The sequence below is a fragment of the Tachypleus tridentatus genome, chromosome 8 (genome assembly GCF_004210375.1).
Source record: "Tachypleus tridentatus isolate NWPU-2018 chromosome 8, ASM421037v1, whole genome shotgun sequence".
NCBI lineage: Eukaryota > Metazoa > Arthropoda > Merostomata > Xiphosura > Limulidae > Tachypleus > Tachypleus tridentatus.
The window spans coordinates 130,870,142-130,888,950 of NC_134832.1; the positions used below are offsets into that span (position 1 = coordinate 130,870,142).

The window sequence follows — 18,809 nt, forward strand, 5'->3', positions numbered from 1 at the left end:
CCAACTTCTTCCATGATAATCCATGGCATAGGTAGGATTCTGCACCAAGCAACTGAGTAAATATATATACTATTAAAAATAACTCAAATAGTCTTGTAGAAAACCACCTCTCATAACAATAGTAGAGCCAAGGCAGACAGTATAACTTGGGAAGCAACACTAATCACCTGGCAAGATAATATGAAATTAAAAAGTGGTTCTGAAAAATAAATAAAGATTGTTGCATATGATGGCAAGGACCTGGGGAAGAAGAAAAAGAGGAGGATAGAAATGTGAAAAGAGGTAAAGACAAGGTTTGGTTGAAAGCACTGACAACCACAGCTAAAACATAAGAAAGAGAAGACTAAAAGAGAAGCCTGAGAAGGATGGCAATGAGAGGCATGTCCAACAAAAAGCAAACCTAATGAAAAGCCTGGGTGGTGTAGAGATCACTCCACTGGTTAAATGCAGACTAACTCAGACATACAGTACACCACTTAAGATTTTAGCTCCCATAAAATGACAGGCAGCCAGGCAAACTTGATGTGAATGGGTCAAGAAGATTATATCAAATACTTAAAGCAAAGAATCTTGGAATTGGTGTCCCTAGAAAATTGATGTAATAAATTACCATGAATTTGATGGAGTGAATCATAACCATAATAATCATAATCATGGAGTGATCCATCAACAGAAATAGGAATGGGAACATGCCTGATGAACAGCAAAAATTTCAGGTATGTTTATGTGAAGTAAATGTTCATCTTGTGTACAGATGTCAGAAGTCACGTCCTTGTCCAGGTTTCTTTCTTGAGTTCCACTGCTTTCATTTGTAAACCTCTTCTCAAGGACTTTGTGTGATGACTGAATTGTGCCCAAACCACATTTGATGTTCCCTTACTAAACCTCAAATTGGACCTACCTCTTCTCTGATGCTTCCCTCTCTGATTCGCTCCTAGTGGCCTAGAGGTATGTCTCCATATTTAAAACTATTCAATGCTCATGGGGAAGCGCTCAGATAGCCCATTATGTAACTTTGTGTTTAACTTCAAGCAAACAAAGAAATACACCACATGATATGTATGTGTACACACCCCAGAGGGTAGAGTATAAATAATGGGAAGACTTGAAATTGTTGAACAGAACACATAAACATACAGAGAAACACATCAAGATTGCTGTGAAGGAAGGTGTCCAACACACTGACAATGGTCAACTGCTGACTGGAGGAAAAAGACCACTGATGGGGTCAGAGAAAGGAGAAAAGGAAATGAAAAAAAAAAGTGAAGAGAAAAACCAAGATGGAGAAATAAAAATAAATGGTGGCAGAAAATTAAATTGACAGTTATGGAAGAGGAAGAGATGGATAAACACATTAATCAGGAAGCTACAGATATTTAACCAGGAACATTCATAGATTTAATACAGTAGATTAACTTTGGATGTTAGTATTTCTATAAATATGTTATATAATTTCAGCTGTGAAAAACTTGCATGTAAAGAACTAGCTAGCTTCCTGTTAAGTGAATTGGACCTATATCAACTCAGAATTAATTCAGTCATTGTGAACCCTTGACAAGATATCAAGGAAGTTCCAGATTGGATAGAAGGCTTAATATTGTTTGTAAAACTTTTGTATATAAATTATTATTTGTAATAATAATTATTAAAAATTGTACTATCATTTGTATATCAAAATATAGTTGTATTAAGAAAGAAAATTGTGTGTATCACTCTTGTTAGTGAACAATAAATTTGATACATCTCTATATTTAATTAACTTCTAAATTAAAACTTAAAATTTAACTCAGTTTCAGACTATTTGAAATAATAATATGAAATACAATAAAGTGAAGACTCGTCTGAGATAAATTACAATATGTAGCACAAAGCAAATCAGGTTAAATATGTGGTCCAATTGATCATTCCTAAGTAGAAAAATATTCAGCTCAAAGGACAGAAGTGGGTTGATTGATTGATTGATTGATTTAGTGTTTTATGGCAAAAAGCAGCGAGGCTATCTGTGCCAGACATTCAGTAAAAATGTAAAAAAAAAAATAAAAAAATAAATAAATGTAGTAATAGACATAAATGGAAATGAAAGTAAAACAAAAAAGTATAAAACCAATGTTGACACCTAGTCTACAATGTTAAGATAGAAGGCAGAGTATAAGAAGTTGTAAGGTATTTACTCTAGCAAAAAGGTAATGATCATAACCCGCCAGGAAGAATAACAGGTAAGCTCAAGAACCACTGTCAGTCACCTGAAGTTGGTCTTTCCAGTCCTGGTTCCGGGTTATGTGTCATAGCAACCAGTATCAAAATGTAAAAGAATAGAAGTTTTAAAAGATACATAGCAAAATTGTAACAATGAGTAGCCAAATGTCCAGTAAAAAGATAAAGTCAAGTAAATGGAGTAAAATTTGTAAAAGTAAATGAAGGTAAAAACAAAACAGCAATTAAAACAAAAAATGGTGTAAAAACCAATGGTGACATTCAGTCTTCAAAGTTGTAAAATATTTACTCTAGCAAAATGGTAATGATCATAACCCGCCAGGAAGACTAACAGGTAAGTTCAAGAACCACTGTCAATCACCTGAAGTTGGCCTTTCCAGTCCTGGTTCCGGGTTATGTGTCATAGCAGCTATTATCAAAATGTAAAAGAATAAAAGTTTTAAAAGACACTCCACAAAATCGTAATAATGAGTAGCCAAATGTCCAGTAAAAGATAAAAGTCAAGTAAATGGAGTAAAATTTGTAAAAGTAATTGAAGATAAAAGCAAAGCGGCAATTAAAACAGAAAATGGCGTAAAAACCAATGTTGACATCCAGTCAACAAAGTTGTAAAGAACTACCTGTAGCAGAATGGTAATGATCATAACCCGCCAGGAAGACTAACAGGTAAGTATAAAAACCACCATCAGTCACCTGAAGTTGGTCTTTCCAGTCCTGGTTCTGGGTTATGAGTCAATATGGCCAGTACTAAAAAGTTAAGTAGTAAAAGTGTGAAATGATATGCAGCAAAATATAATAACAACTCGCCAGGACGACTAACGAGTAGTTCAAACGGATAGTTCAAACAGTAGCGTTAGTCAACTGAAGTTGGCCTTTCAGTCCTGGTGTCGAGTTATTTAATGTTCTGGCCATTGTCCAATGTCAAATTGAAGGAGAGAGATTAAAACTGTAAAAAAGGAACCACAATTAAAAAGGTGTAATGAATAAATATGCAACACTTAAATGAGATTAAAAGATTAATGGCCATTAAAAATTAAAAACATTATCAAGGTGGACAGAGTCACCATCACCAATAACTCTGTCCAATGTTACAGACTGACCCTGGGAAAAAATATGTTTAAAATATTCCCATCGTTGAGAATTGTAACGATGGCAAGAAAGTAAAACGTGGCTGATAGTGATTTGAGTGTTACACAAACTACACATTGGTGCATCAGTTCCAGATAAAAGAAAATGATGAGTTAAAAAACTGTGACCAATGCGTAGCCTAGTGAAAACAACTTCCTCCTTCCGAACTTTACGGAAGCTAGATGGCCAAAGTCCAATTTTGGGTTTGATTTGAAAAAGTTTGTTGTCATGTTGCTCACTCCAAGTGGACTGCCAGCTGGCACAGAGCCGAGCCTTGAAGACAACACCATAGTCCATGTACGGAATAGGCATAGGAGTGATGGTGCTGAAGCAGACATATTTAGCTGCCATGTCTGCAAGCTCATTCCCGCGAATACCAACATGGCCTGGTATCCAGAAAAACTGGATTGAAGTAGCTGCTAATGAGAAATGGGCCAGTCGGTTTCAATATCAGCGAGAATAGGATGTGAGCTAACGTGTAGCGATTCCAAGGCAAGTATAGAACTAAGCGAATCAGTATAAATAGTGCAGTTGGAGTACTGCTCAGCTGCAATATGATCCAGGGCAAGAGATATGGCATACAGTTCAGCAGTGAACACAGAAGCTGTAGAAGGGATTCTGCACGCAACTACTGACCCATAGCAAACCATAGCAGAGCCCACTGAATTACCTGATTTGGAACCATCTGTATAAATGGGAACTGAATGATTGTTTGAAAGATATTCATTGAATAAAAGACAATACTTCCAATCTGGAGTATCTGCCTTTTTTAGGTGACTGAAAGAAAGGTCACATTTGGGGGCTGTAATAAGCCATGGTGGGATGGGCCGACCTGTGGAATCTGCAATGTTATCCAAGGACAGACCCAATTCATCCAATTGCGCCCAGATGCGAAGGCCAAACGGAGCAATGACAGATCGTCTGTTCTGAAAAAGTACTGCCACCGAGGAAGGAAAACACATTTCCAGGTGGGATGCTTTGGTAAGGAATGAAGTTTCGAAGTATATTGTAAAGATAGTTGCAAACGGCGAAGGTGTAGAGAAGATTCATGAGATTCAATGTATATACTTTGAACTGGAGAGATACGGAAAGCCCCAGTGCAGAGTCAAAGTCCTTGGTGATGAATGGGGTCCAGCATCTTTAAGGCCGAGGGTCTGGCAGAGCCATAGACCATTGATCCATAATCGAGTTTCGATCTAATAAGAGCACGATATACCTTTAACAGTGAACAGCGATCTGCCCCCAACTGGTAGAAGAGAGAACACGGAGGATGTTCAGTGCTCTTGTGCATTTGACCAAGCTGCTTTAAGTGTGGTATAAAGGTCAGTTTACGATCAAAGATAAGCCCCAAGAACTTGGTCTCGGGACCACTGGCAGCAAAACTTCACCAATATAAAGTTCAGGATCAGGGTGAATACCCGTCGACGGCAAAAGTGCATGCATACAGTTTTGGAGAGAGAAATTAAAGCCATTCGCCAGAGTCCACTTCCATTACACAATTGAGGGTGGTTTGTAGTTGCCGCTAAATATATCTCATGTTTGACGACTGACATGAGATGTGAAAGTCGTCGACATACAGCCCATTCGCAACAGTGAGAGGGAGTTGTTCAGTGATGGCATTTATCTTTATACTGAAGAGTGTAACACTCAATACACAGCCTTGAGGGACTCAAGTTCCTGTACAAAAGAATGGGAAAGTGTCGAACCCACACGAACTTGGAATCTCCTGTCCATTAAAAAATTTTTAATAAACATGGATAGATGGCCACGTAATCCATATGTATGGAGGTCTCGCAAAACGCCATACCTCCATGTTGTGTTGTAAGCCTTCTCTATGTCAAAGAATATTGATACATGATGTTGGCGGTTGAGAAAGGCTTCTCTGATAGATGTTTCAAGACGAATTAGGTGGTCTGTGGTGGAGTGCTGTCGACGGAACCCACACTGGGTGGGCGAGAGGAGGTTGTTTGATTCAAGGAACCAAACAAAATGAGCATTAACCATCCTTTCTAATGTCTTACAGAGACAGCTCGTTAAAGCAATTGGAGGGTAGTTTGAAGGAATCTTGGGATCTTTCCTGGCTTAGAGAAAGGTAAAATAATAGCCTGGCCAGGCATCAGGAAAAACATTCTCCTGCCAGATCCGGTTGAAAACAATCAGAAGGACATCAAGAGAAGCAGGAGATAGATGGTGCAGCATGTCATAATGAATATCATCAGGTCCAACAGATGTACTGGCAGACCGATGAAGGGCCATTTTTAGTTCCAACAGGGTCAAGGGACAATTATAGTCAAAGAAACAGTCAGTTCGAAAGGAAAGAGATGATCGCTCTGCCCGAGTCTTGATGGCCAGAAAGGTGGAGGAACAAGCAGAAGTGCTAGATACCCGGCAAAAGCTTTCACCTAGAGTGTTAGCGATGTTCCGAACATCAGTCACCTCCTGACCATCAGAGAGTAAGATCGAGAGGGGGATAGAATTGTAGTGCCCATTAACCTTTCAAATCCTGTCCCATATGATCTTGGAACTGGTGGTAGAAGATATGCTGGTTGTGAAGTTAATCCAAGATTCCTTCTGGCTTTGACGTCTTACCCACCTAGCATGTGCACGGGCCGTTGGAAAGCAACCGGTTTGAAAGTGTGGGATATCTACAAAAGTATCCAAGGCCCGCTTTTAAGCCTTCCGTGCTAAGTGGCAAGCAGGATTCCACCACGGACGAGGATATCGTGGAAAACGTGTCGAGGTTTTAGGAATACACTGAGCAGCTGCATGTGTAATACAGTCAGTTACCTACACAGTCGTCTATTGATGGCTGATTTACAATGGCAGGATCAAGTTCTGCGAGAGCAGTGAAAGTGGACCAGTCTGCCTGATCCAGCTTCCACCGGGGCACGCTGGGTAGGGTGGCATCGACCACGGCCAGTCTCTCTCAAAAGAATCGGAAAATGATCACTGCCTAGTGGATTACTGTCAACCCTCCATGAAAAATGGGAGAATAATGAAGGGGAGCAAACTGAGAGATCAATAGTGGTAAAGGACTGACTAGGTGCATGAAAGTAAGTGGAAGAACCAGTATTGAAAAGAGAAAGATTGTGATCAGAGAGCATCCGCTCTACAGATCGGCCCCTCCCATCAATAATAGCACTTCCCAGAGGGGATGATGTCCATTAAAATCCCCTAGGATTAGAAATGGAGATAGCAATTGTTCAACGAGAGCATCAAGATCTGATTGATCATATGTCTCTCCAGGGGACAGGCACAGAGAACAAACAGTGATGGTATGACCCAAGGAAACACGGATGGCTACAGCCTCCAAGGATGTGTTGAGTGACAAAGACAGGGTGGGCACGTGTTGATCAACCAACAGTGCCACCCTCCATGTACTCGACCATCACACAACTTATCATTTCTGTACAGAGAAAACTGCCGAATGGAGACAGTATCAGCAGTTTTGAGAAGTGTTTCTTGTAAAGAAAGACAAACAGGATGATAGGAAGCAATCAACGTTTTGATATCATCCAGATTAGAACGTAAACCTCGACAGTTCCATTGTATCAAGGTGGCCATTTTTAAGAACGGGTAGGTGAAGTGGCTGGAGAACCCTTCGGTTCTTTACTGTCTTTAGTCGGAGGAGGTCTATCAACCTCCATGGATCCTGCTCTGGGTCGAGTGGGCAGGTTTTTGTCATTGGAAGGGGAATCCAGTGACTGAGGATGCGAACGAATAATTGTTTTGTCTCTTGTGGTGGGAGAAAAAGATGTATCAGAAGAAATGCCTGTATTTGAAACTGAAGGACGTGGATCTTGAGGTTTGTTGGAAGGTATGGGAGGAACAGAGATGGGTGTGGAAGTCGATTCATCAACCTTTTTAACCACAGAGGTCAAAAGGCTTTTCATTTGTTTTGAAAACGATTCTCTTGGAGGCACAGAGAGATCTGTCTGCACTCCCACTGTAGTTGTGGAATGAAGTGCAGCAGCATATGTCCGAGATGGAGTTGTGGACAGCAATTTCCGAGCCTCAGGATAACTAATGTTATGTGTCGTTTTCAAACGCTGCACCTCTTTTTCCTCCAACCATTTTGGGCAAGAATGAAAGTAAGAGGGATGAGAACCATTGCAGTTTACGCAATGTGGGTTCACGTCACAGTCATAGGCATCGTGGTCCTTGCCTCCACAACGAGCACATGTCAGGGAACCACGACAAGATGTCTTTGAGTGGCGAATCTCTGACATTGGAAACATCGAAGAGGGTTTGGTATGTATGGCCAAACCCTGCAAATGAGATAACCTGCCTTGATGGTGGCAGGTGCACGTGGTGAAGTAAATGTTAAAACGAGGGTATTTGTTGGCAGTGTAACTCCATCTTTGTGAGTGGAGATGCGCCTCACTGCAGAAACTCCTTGAGTGGAGAGACCAGCGAAAATCTCTGACTCGGGAACGTTCTTCAAATCCCTTTCAACAATAACTCCTCGTGAAGAATTCAAGGTAGCATGGGGTGTAACCTCAATAGGTATATCCCCAATTGCCTTTGAATTCAAGAGGAGTTCACTGTGTTGGGATGTGGATGTTTCAACCAATATGTCACCAGATCGAAGTTTCTTTACTGACTTTGGAGAGCCAGCAAGTCCCTCTAGTCCCTTTTGAATAAAAAAAGGGGACATTTGCCCTAAAGGTTTTCGAAAGAGAATGTAATATAAGAAAATGAGGTAATGCGTGTTACTGATGTTGAAGATTGCTGTTCTGAGTATTCAAGACGTGGTCGCTACCCATTGACTGTTTTTTACAATTTTATTTAAATTTTTAGAGGATCCATAGGAAAAGAAAAATTTCGGTACCCACTGACCCCACCCACCATGGAGCCCTACAAGGGGACACACTACAAAGTCACGCAAGGATAATGCAGCAACGTCAGGGTTTCGTGAGCACTATACCCAAACACCAGCATCAGGCACAATGTCCACAACACCCGTTGAGAACTTCCAAAACTGGTACTTGGTTGACACTAGCCCAAGTGGACCAGCCGATTGACCAAAGGGGGGCCACCCAAAGGCCGCCCGTCTACAGGAATTCGAGGCCAAAGTGGTGTGTTAGAGTTGGACCCCTCAACCACCAGGATCCTCTCCTCCCCTTCACAGGTCGCCACGCATGGCAAACACGTGGGTGGATGTTTAGATCCCAGAGAAGGTAACCAGACAGAACAGAACCTTCCCTGGGAGGTCCCCTCACCACGTACAGGAATCCACACCAAGGGGGACAGAAGTGGGAGACCCAGTAAGCTACTGACCCAAAATGCACTGAAAAATGGCTGTAAGATCTCCGAACACTTAATGGGCCTCCAGAAGCCATAACAGAAGTAATGCCTGTGTGCAATAAAGGTGCTCATGCAGGACTAACTACAGTAAAACCCATCTAAGACAGAATCACATGGGACCGAGTAAAATGTCCTGCTTAACAGGTTTTGTGGCATAAACATAGTGAACATGCATTTCCTTAATTATATATAATTTTTGAGCTGAACATTATACTTGCTTGACTCAAGGGAAATAAGACATTTGTGAATAAAGTTATTACACTGTTTATTCTATATTTATTAGGATAAGAACAAAAATAGACATTCAACATATACATAAGTACACAAAATCTTAATCAAATTTATTTGAAGAAAGTGTCCAGTTTCAACTGTTTTGTTTTTTAATGAACTTTCTCATGTGGTTAAAAGAGAATACCAATTCTACAGCCTTTACATGAAGTCCATTTTCCCCCTTTATTTTTGCATACAACTTGATGGCATTAATATAACTTAACACTTGTGATGAAGTAGGAACTTCTATTTCCTCACTATCTTTTCCGTTTTGTTCATCTTCTGAATCTCTCACACTGTTACCATCTTGCAATTTTATTACACATTTTAAATCAATTTTATCAGTTTCTGTTAAAACATTCTTATCAGCGTTCACAAAATTTTCTGTGTTCACAGAAACATCTGCATCAATATTTTCAATCAGAGTTAGGATTTCACAAGAATCGTCATAACAAACAACTTCTCCACAATTTCCATCATTATCAAGAATAAATCCACAGTTTTGAAAGCACTTTATAAGGCATTCATCTTTTATGCATTTGATTGAATGACTTAAAAATGTAATTGCATCTCACATGTCAATTTTTATGGTCATTTCAGATGCTTTCTTACAGTCATCAATGTTTGCAATAATATGCTGATGCATCAAATTTCTGTATTTCAATTTTATAGACAGTATAATTCCATTATTTAGTGACTGATGTTCTACATGGAGGTAGAAAGACTAAATGAATGTTTGAAAGTTTAAACAAAGTATTAATTAATCAAGAACTTATTAATATTTAAATAAATCATTGTTAATTAAATAAGAAATTAATATTTAATCAAAAGCATTTTTGCCACCTTACTCAGGTTCTAATCCTGTTCTAACCCTACCATATAGAGGGCCTTTTACGAGAGAAATCTTAAGATAATGATGCAAAATGTTGATATTTACAGCTTGTACAGGTTTCTGCCTCATGCAGGTTTTACTGTACAAGTCACCATTAGTTGAAAATTCATAAAAACAATTAAAGCTTTTGAAACAAAAACAATTAAAGCTACAACCAAAGTTTTGTTAACAAATGAAAGTCTCATTAAATTGCACTCAGATAAGAAATTTCGAACATGTGTATCTACTTAAATAATAAGGTGAAGACTGAAGTTATTATGAATACAAGTCCATGGAAGAAGTTACAGGTCATGGAGGTTGTATAACCTCACATGTCACGTGAGGACATCATGTATCAACAGTTTTAAAAATAAAAATACAAAAATGATTGATAACTTTGTTTATCTATTTCACAATTTCTGTTTTTCAACTTTGAAAAAACATTTTCAGATTCTGTTGTTCTTTTTATTATACCTTAATTTTTATACATAAAAACAATAGATTATTACATTGTATTTAGAAATTAATTTTCTCACAAATATACATTAAAAGAGATACTGTATGTGATATTCTGTAAACTGTTCAAATAACAAACATAACTTAAAAGTGGTATCTTACACTTGGATGGGTGCAGGCACCATACAAGGTTACAATATTGGGATGGCTGACTCGAGAGAGTTGTCTTACCTGGAAAACAAATCAGGGTGTGTTTTACTACATTATTATAAAACACAAATGTACAGAAAAAAATTAAAAGTTGTTGAGAATTTGATAGTTAATGAGAATTAGATATTGCTTATTGTGTTTCAGGTATATACATAATTCACAGTTGTTTTCAAAGTGGTATTAACAAACCTTAAATATATACATAAGGAATATCATATATTACTAAAATAATACGTAATACATTTGATTTGGTGGTACAAAACATTTTCATTTAAAATAAACTACCATATATCACTAAAAATTCTTTGAAATAATAGTAATATATTTTTGAGAAATACAACTTCCTTAGAAAGCAGCAGTAGTGTACCTATATACTACTTTTCAAAACCTCTTGTAAATAATGCTGTCTACTAAGGAAAAACAAGATGACAAGAGCATAAGTCACTTTGCCAGAGAAATCCACACCCAGAACAAATCTCAAAATTCTTATGTTATTTTGAAACGTTATTTTTCATTGGTAAATTTCTACCTTTAAACACTTATCGCAATGTTTAATTGAACTTACTTTGTAGCTGAAAAGGTTATAATGACATTCATCATCAGGAATTTAATGGCACAATGACAGATTATCATTTTAAAGTGCATTAATATCTAAAATATAAATTTGAAAACTAAAAACTATCTAACATATATATCTATATAAACCCAGCTGTCTATCAGTAACACTTCATTCATCTATGATCTAATACTGTTGTCTTAGTTAGGTATATAACACTTTGAACACCCATGAAGACCAGCAGGAACTCGACATTTTTTAGATTTTATACTTTATGTATATACTTGATTTAGACATTTCAAAGTTCTTAGCAAGTTTTAAAAACATCTAAGTTAAAAAGTTACTCACCATAATTCATATGTTTCATTACATTTTTATGAAGTTTTCAGTTTTATTATTATTTTTTGGATTAGATATCTTTTTCTTTCTTTCTCCCAAATACATTGCTACTATTTTCAACTTCTTATGGTACTTTAAATTAAATTTTAGGTTTAAATATTTTGATAGAATTTCTAACATAAAGTTTAATTATATTGAATTTGGTTGCTTCATCTTTTTAATATTTTAACCATAATTTTTAGGTTAAATGATATAGTTAGAAAAATATATTCTAGTACATGTGAAATTATGCTCATCACAGAGCCACTTGAGTAAGGCAACTTCATGAAATAAATAAATCAAGTATACTTCAATAATTTCTGTTAGGATATGGGTCAAGTTTGGTGTGGTCTTGGACTTCTACTACCTAGAGTTGTTTATTACAACCCTTGATAACCGGTCTAATACATATATAACAATCAGTGTCTATCTTTTGGTAATGAATGAAAAAATTGTTAACAATTACAATTTTCAAGTCATAAAGAATTGCTTCATTAAAACATTTGATGTGCCAGTAAAGAAATAAGTCATTACTTCCTAATGCAAGTAAACAGGAAAGGAAAAACCAACTTCTAGTTAACTGCATGCTATATCAACATGTCCACACTTGTTAATGCTTTCCTTGAACATATAATGTTTAAATTAATTTTATTCTAATGATAACTTATGGTGCTCTTTCTTTGACACTTTTTTTCGCATTCAAGAAAGAAAAATTGGCTGCTTTTGATTACATGTGGTTTTATTTATTTATTGCTATTAGCATTCTCAAGGTTAATATTTCCCTAATATGAAAATATATTTCCAATGGACACACACTTATACATGAAAAATGCTATCTTCCTTGTGTGTGTGCAAATAGTCTTAAGCTAACTCCCACCTAAATTTGCATGTTTAATGTAAACGAGTTAGTACATGATGACAACATGATGCAACAAAAGTCCTCCACCAATAATAAAGCAACATAACTTCCAGTCACAGTAACTCTCTATGCACTTGCACACATGACAACTTCATTCTTTGATAAAACAAAAAAATGTGCACTGAAAGTGGAGAGGACCTGTGGAAATGTGTATAGAGGTATCTTTCAGAAATAAATTTTCAGATTAGAAAAATATTGACTTCAAAAGCAAGAATACACCTCTATATACAACATCTATAATGAAAGGGCAAAAGGAGTGCTCACCAGTGCATTGGCATGGTCGAGCCATTAATAAAAGTCAGAGAATGGTGGAAAAGAAAACACATAATAGAGGATAAAAGAACCTAAAATGATTCCACAGTTACTGTAAATACCACTGGAAGTGGCACATGTTTAGCTCAAATGAATGTAGCTCATTGAATAGAACTTTAAAGACAAAATGCACAAGTTGCACCAACTGTGGTGACCAGGCATTGTGATGCTCATAGGTATAAAGGTAAAGGTCAAGACTGAAATAAAATGGAACCAAAACACACACCTAAAGGTAACAAGTAGAGGGATATATGTTAGAAGAGACATGGAATCACAGTCCTGTTCTGTGAAATGATATAGAGAAAGACATGCCCCTCAGGGTTAAACTTGCTGGGGTAGGCACCAATATGACAAGTAATAATATCATGACCAAAAAGGGAGGATGGGAATAAAAATAAGTCAGGAAGCTAGGAGAGGAAAGGGGAATATAGATTTAGAAGGCCTAGAAACAGGAACAAAAAGGTGAGGAAAGAAAAATGAAAAAACTGTAGAGTACAATGAGAAACAACTGTTGGGCCACCCAGACTCGGTTGCAAGACCTATGGACAAAGAAAGGAAGAATTGTAAAAACAATGGGTGTAAGTGCAAGGGACATGTACATTAGTTGGAAGTTCATCTTTATCCAACAAAACCAAAAGAAAATTATGCAAGACATGGTAAGTAAGACCTCTCCAAAAATCCCTGAGAGAACAATAAAGTGCCTAGGACATAAAGCCAAATGACCAGAGGTAATGGAGAAAAAAAGTAAAGAAATGACAAAAACAGAAATATGTGACACTTGAAAAGAAGATAGAAATGAAAGGGTTTCATCTCAATCATGTAAAAAAAGGGGGGGGATTTCAAGACAGGAATGTAAGAAATTGAAATGAAGAAAAGCTAAAACCAGAGTAGAAGAAGGCCAATACACAACTAAGACAAAGCATGGTAGTATGTGAGTTGAGTTCTTTAAAAAATGGGTTTAAATGGACTACAAGAGCAAGTGAATCAGGGAAGTCACAGTAGTCCTGGATATATATGACATGTAGCAACATAAAAGACAAAAAAGAAAGAAAGGAGTTTTATAAAAAATAATGGAATGCCTAAACCAAACTCTTCCAGGAAAAATAGTTGATCAAACATTATCATCACATCCAAACAGTAAGAAGGAACAGAGGCCTAATGAATCAGAGGAGAAAGACCAGTGTGCTAGAAGGAATCCACAAAAGGTCAAAACAATGGCTGTCATGAACACTGCAGATAATAAGCCCCTTCTCCTGATGATAACTTCTATTTTAGGATCATAGTCACAATCAAGGAATGAAGTAGAAGTTATCATCACTTGAGAAATCATCATGGGTAAAGTATGAAAAAATACATCTGTATAAAAGTGAATTTATGTCATCAATAACAAATGAAACCAGTTACACTTGAATGAAATTCAAGTGTCAGAAATCATTACTAATTCTACATAACTGAACAAAAAATTACAAATATGTCCATTTTAGACAGTGCTGAAAAAAATGTTAAAATTATCACAAGTGCAAAGGGTAAATTACTGTATCAGAATGCAAACATCATAGGTGAGTTATCATCTCAGAATACTTACATTTATTTGTGGTGGGGGATGTATACTTTTTTTGACTTTTTAAAGGAACAGCAACATTCCCATAATTTGCTACAAATGGTGCCTGTGTAATTTAGTTTAGACCATTTCCAAGTACTTGAATCAGAATCTCTAATAATTTCAATTTTGTTCATCTGTTGTTGCACAGATTTTTATCCACACTGATATACATTTGAAGAGATACACTATCTTCAACACTATTTGAATACTAGTACACAGTTATACATTACTAATGACTATATATATATTTTTTTTTTTTGGCATGTCACATTCACATTCTTGGGATACATTTTAAGATGTATGTGTGTGAATATATATGTGTACACACTTTTTTTTTGCTGAACATCATATATTAAATACTGTAACAATTGAGACAGAATATTCTTTGACTCAAAAAGCCAGTGCGATGAAGCTAGACATATATATATCTTAGTATCATAGCAAAGATGATAAATGAGAATTTGAAGCAAAGGCTTGCAATCCAAAGTTCACAAACTGCCAGTCACACATGACCTACATTGATAAAAAACGGAATCCTAGGTAGACTTGACACGAGACATTCATATATCCTTAAACAAATATATAAAAAATCAAGTCTATAAGTTCAAAATGTTTGTAATATAATCAAACACAAAGAATAAATAAGGGCTTCAACAAGTTTAATCAAATGTATCTATTCAGAATAAGTCACAATGTATCATGAAGTTAGCCTAATAAAAGACAAACACTAATATACACTACTATACACATACAAAATTAGAAACACCAGCAGAAACAAACAATTAGCCACTACTTGCAACAATTATTTATTCACACTAAACATTACACTATAAATGAAAGATTAACTATTATACATCATTAACTTTCATAATGTCACTCTAGAAAAAGACAGACACTAAGTCATTACATGTACAGTAATTACTATCAACACCAAAATCAGGAAGTACAGTCAGTCTCATGACTAGTCAAACTTTAAGTTACCAAATTTATCAGAAAAAAAGCTTAGCCAGTGCAAACAGGTCAGCAATATAGAGATCTTTAGAGTGAAATATAATTTAGGTAAAAAACATTTTGAAGTTTAATCATAAAAATGTTTTAACATATTTATGTATATAAACAACACTTCTGAAAGGAACATCTGCATTTTGAAAAAAACTTATTAAACGATGATAAGAAAATCACCATCAATTAGCATCAAATGTAGGAAGCAAAATATAAGATTTTAAACCACCAGTAACAGCACATATCACACTTTTCTTTATCCTTTAAGTCAAAAGTGAGCAAAGACTTCCATAACTTAGAAAAATGATTCTGGATCAGAAGTGCTAGATACAGTTATTATAATATCATTAAATCAGGTACAGTTATTTGGTTTTATACCATAAAAAATAAGACCAAAGTCTTAAACTATCTACCCTCATGTATAATTTTGTGATACAAAACAGGACAAACAAATTCCACAAATAGTGATCATCACAAACAATACATACCATTGACTACTACAATAAAGAAAACTAAATTTTCAGTAGTAACATTTATGACAAACAAGTCAGAAACTTGCTGGTAAATGGTAAAGTTGGGTCAAAACAGAAAAGAAATAAAACTTTTGTAAATGTTAGAACACAACAATATACACAGAACATTTTAAAACTTCATATACCTTAAAACAGAAATATGAATATTAACTACATTTTCCAAGTGCAAAAAGAAGAAAAGTAGGGAAGACTGATCTTGCAGCACTTCATATATTTAATAGAGAAGAGCCATAAATTATAAACAGTGATAAACTGATAATGTTGACTATTCTTATGAAATAAATATAGATGCTGTCAAGTACATACAAGTGCACAAAATATTACAAACATTTTGTACAAGGTTCAGTAGTGTGTTAATTTTTTAGAATAAATCCAAAATTGGGGAAAAAAAATTAAGAACTTGAATAGTATTGTAGAAAATATGCTTATCAAAATTACATGTTGAGTTATGAACCAAACCAATGTTTTCACTATCTGTACACTTACAGATAAATGTTAGTGATGTTTTACAAGTTTGAAGCACCTCACACACACATACACTGTTTGCATAGCTCCTAGTATTAAGCAATTTCTTTTTATATATTTAATCAAGGACACTTCTATTATCTAAATGTAATTCACACACACATGCCTCATACACAAAATGTTTAAAATAAATATTTACTTCTCCTTCAAAAGCTTTTCTTTCTTGTTCAGTCACAATCAATTTCACTGCAACATACTTTCCTCTCCATTGACCCTTACACACTGTGCCAAATGTTCCTCTTCCAACAATCTGAAGAACAATAAACAAAAAAGAAAATATGCAGATTAAACAGTGACTATCATACACTTAACCCTGCAATTATTATAAGTCTCAGTTTTCAAAACAAAAAAAAATCTAATTATTTAGATACCAAATTTCTTGCGAGTTTGTGACTATGTTGGTTAAAGTCACAGAAATGTAAACAAAAATACCATCAACATGTCAAATCTTTCCACAAATTGATGTTCAGATTTCCTTTGTATTTAAACAATGATTGAGAAATTTTACTCAAATGTTTTTGGTCAGTTATTTACATTAAATGTTCTCACAAGCAGAAATAAAAAATATACTCAAACTGATGTAGAATGTGGATCTTGCTAGGACAGAGCTGCCAACTTTCAGGACTCTGTTTGAGTAAAAATTTTAAAATACAAAAGTTTAGCATGCCATAAACTTTTTGATGCCAAAAAGCATCAAAGGTGGTTAGCTTTTGGAGCAGGGATCAGCAACCTCTTTCTGCACAGGGGCCAGAGGCCATGTCTGTGAGCAGATGGAGGACCACATTGACTTATAAACTTGAATTCTTTATAGGACCACCATGGGCTGGGTGGATGTGATATTTCATTTGTGGATTGAGGGACAGATGATTTCAGCTGGTGAGCTGATCCATTCCGTGGGCCATAGATTTCTGAACCCTGTTGTAAAGGAATCTAAGATTCTATTCTTTGAACCAAAATGGTGCATTATGACACATTTCCTGAATCAACGTGATGCTAAATTTAAACTAATTTCAGCCAGCTCGCCAAACACAATTAGTTATGGAAAGCTGCTAATGTGCCCAAAATGTGAATTTTTTTTACAAATGAATGTGAATATAAGACACACAGATACATCAATGATTGCAGCTCTGATAGTATGAAAGGTATGTAAAGAAGGCAGAAAAAGATTTGAATATATGTATTTGAGAGCCAAGAGTATAATGCACAAATCTCTAAACATTTCATTTTGTTTTCCTTATACAAAAACAACTTAAGATATAAAATAACTTGTAATATCTTAAATTACAGCACAGCAAAACAGGCAGGTGTAATAGTGCACATTTTCCTTAACACAGAAAGAACTGAAATATACTTACTGACTGAACTCATAGTTAAAGAAAAAGTATTTTAATACTGATGTGTAAAAGAAATTTACTTGTATTACAAGAATTTGGGCAGGAAGATTAGTGAAGGTGATGAAATTACAAAGTACTTTTTGTGATAACTTCTATTTCTTAGAGCCTTCTGTCCAGTTTTCTCACAGAAATTTTATTCTTTATATAAAACACTTGCTTGTTTTCTTATGGTATTTTCAATATTGATTTCTTACTACATAAAAGATACAAAGAAGTAAAACTACATGTATTACAATGACTCTCAACATTAAATATGTGTCTGTTTTAAAGCTAAAGTAACTGAAGCCACTTTAATTGTGGCATAATAGAATTGTGAAGATTTATTCTGGTACTAGTAAAAGTACCAAGCTTTTCTTGGATTATTAGGTAGATTTATTCCAGATGACTCTGTCAGTGTTTGTATTCTGAACACATTTTAACATAAAAGTATAATCTATATACTTTTGTTACTCCCTTACAGAACATGGCCTGTTTATAAAGGTAACCTTATAACAAAAAACAAACCTCTTTAATTAATAAAGCCTCTAAATTAGAAAATAACAAACATTTTTATTAATTTTATAGTTTATACATATTTTATATTTTCAGCATGTTGCCTCTTAACAACTATATTAATTTATACATTTATTGCTAAATATAATGATATAAATGCCATTGTTGAAATGCATTGTTACCAAAATGTAATGGCTTTTATATATATATGTATTAAAAGTTGTTATCTAAGGAACCACTCCTTTTCTATGAGATTTCTCACTAGGTTGCCTCATTAAAAAGATGCTTATGCCAACGTGTGTGTTTGTGATTTATATCTGTAATATGTAATATATGTAACCACTTCTTTACTATGCTTTTCTCACTTGCTTGCATGCATGTGGATAAGTAACAATATCCAAGTGCACACAATCAGAATCCACTTAGTATGAGTGCAAAATTTCAAGTGTCTGTGTTCTTTACTCTTAGAGCTATAGCAGTAACACACACAAACATTCACACATGTGCATGTCTGGCTGTCCATGATTTTTGTTCATAATATAACAAACCATTTTTCTCTATGTGGATTTTTGTTAGCTTGCTTCATTAAAAAGATGCACACAAACATGCACATGGATAAGTAATAATACCCACATGTAC

General features: G+C 35.4%; 1 protein-coding gene across 7 annotated transcripts in view; it reads right to left on the minus strand.

The window, feature by feature from the left end:
* LOC143223495 (mitogen-activated protein kinase kinase kinase 7-like) overlaps nucleotides 1-18,809 on the minus strand; it is a 91,647-nt gene that overhangs the window by 56,206 nt on the left and 16,632 nt on the right. For 6 of the 7 annotated variants that reach the window (XM_076451551.1, XM_076451555.1, XM_076451556.1 and 3 more), the window contains 2 exons: nucleotides 16,424-16,534; nucleotides 10,409-10,477 (listed from right to left, as the gene is read on the minus strand). In XM_076451551.1, the coding sequence (XP_076307666.1) occupies nucleotides 10,409-10,477; nucleotides 16,424-16,534 (180 nt within the window). The remainder of the gene's footprint in view (nucleotides 1-10,408; nucleotides 10,478-16,423; nucleotides 16,535-18,809) is intronic. The other variant, XM_076451557.1, reaches the window with a different exon arrangement.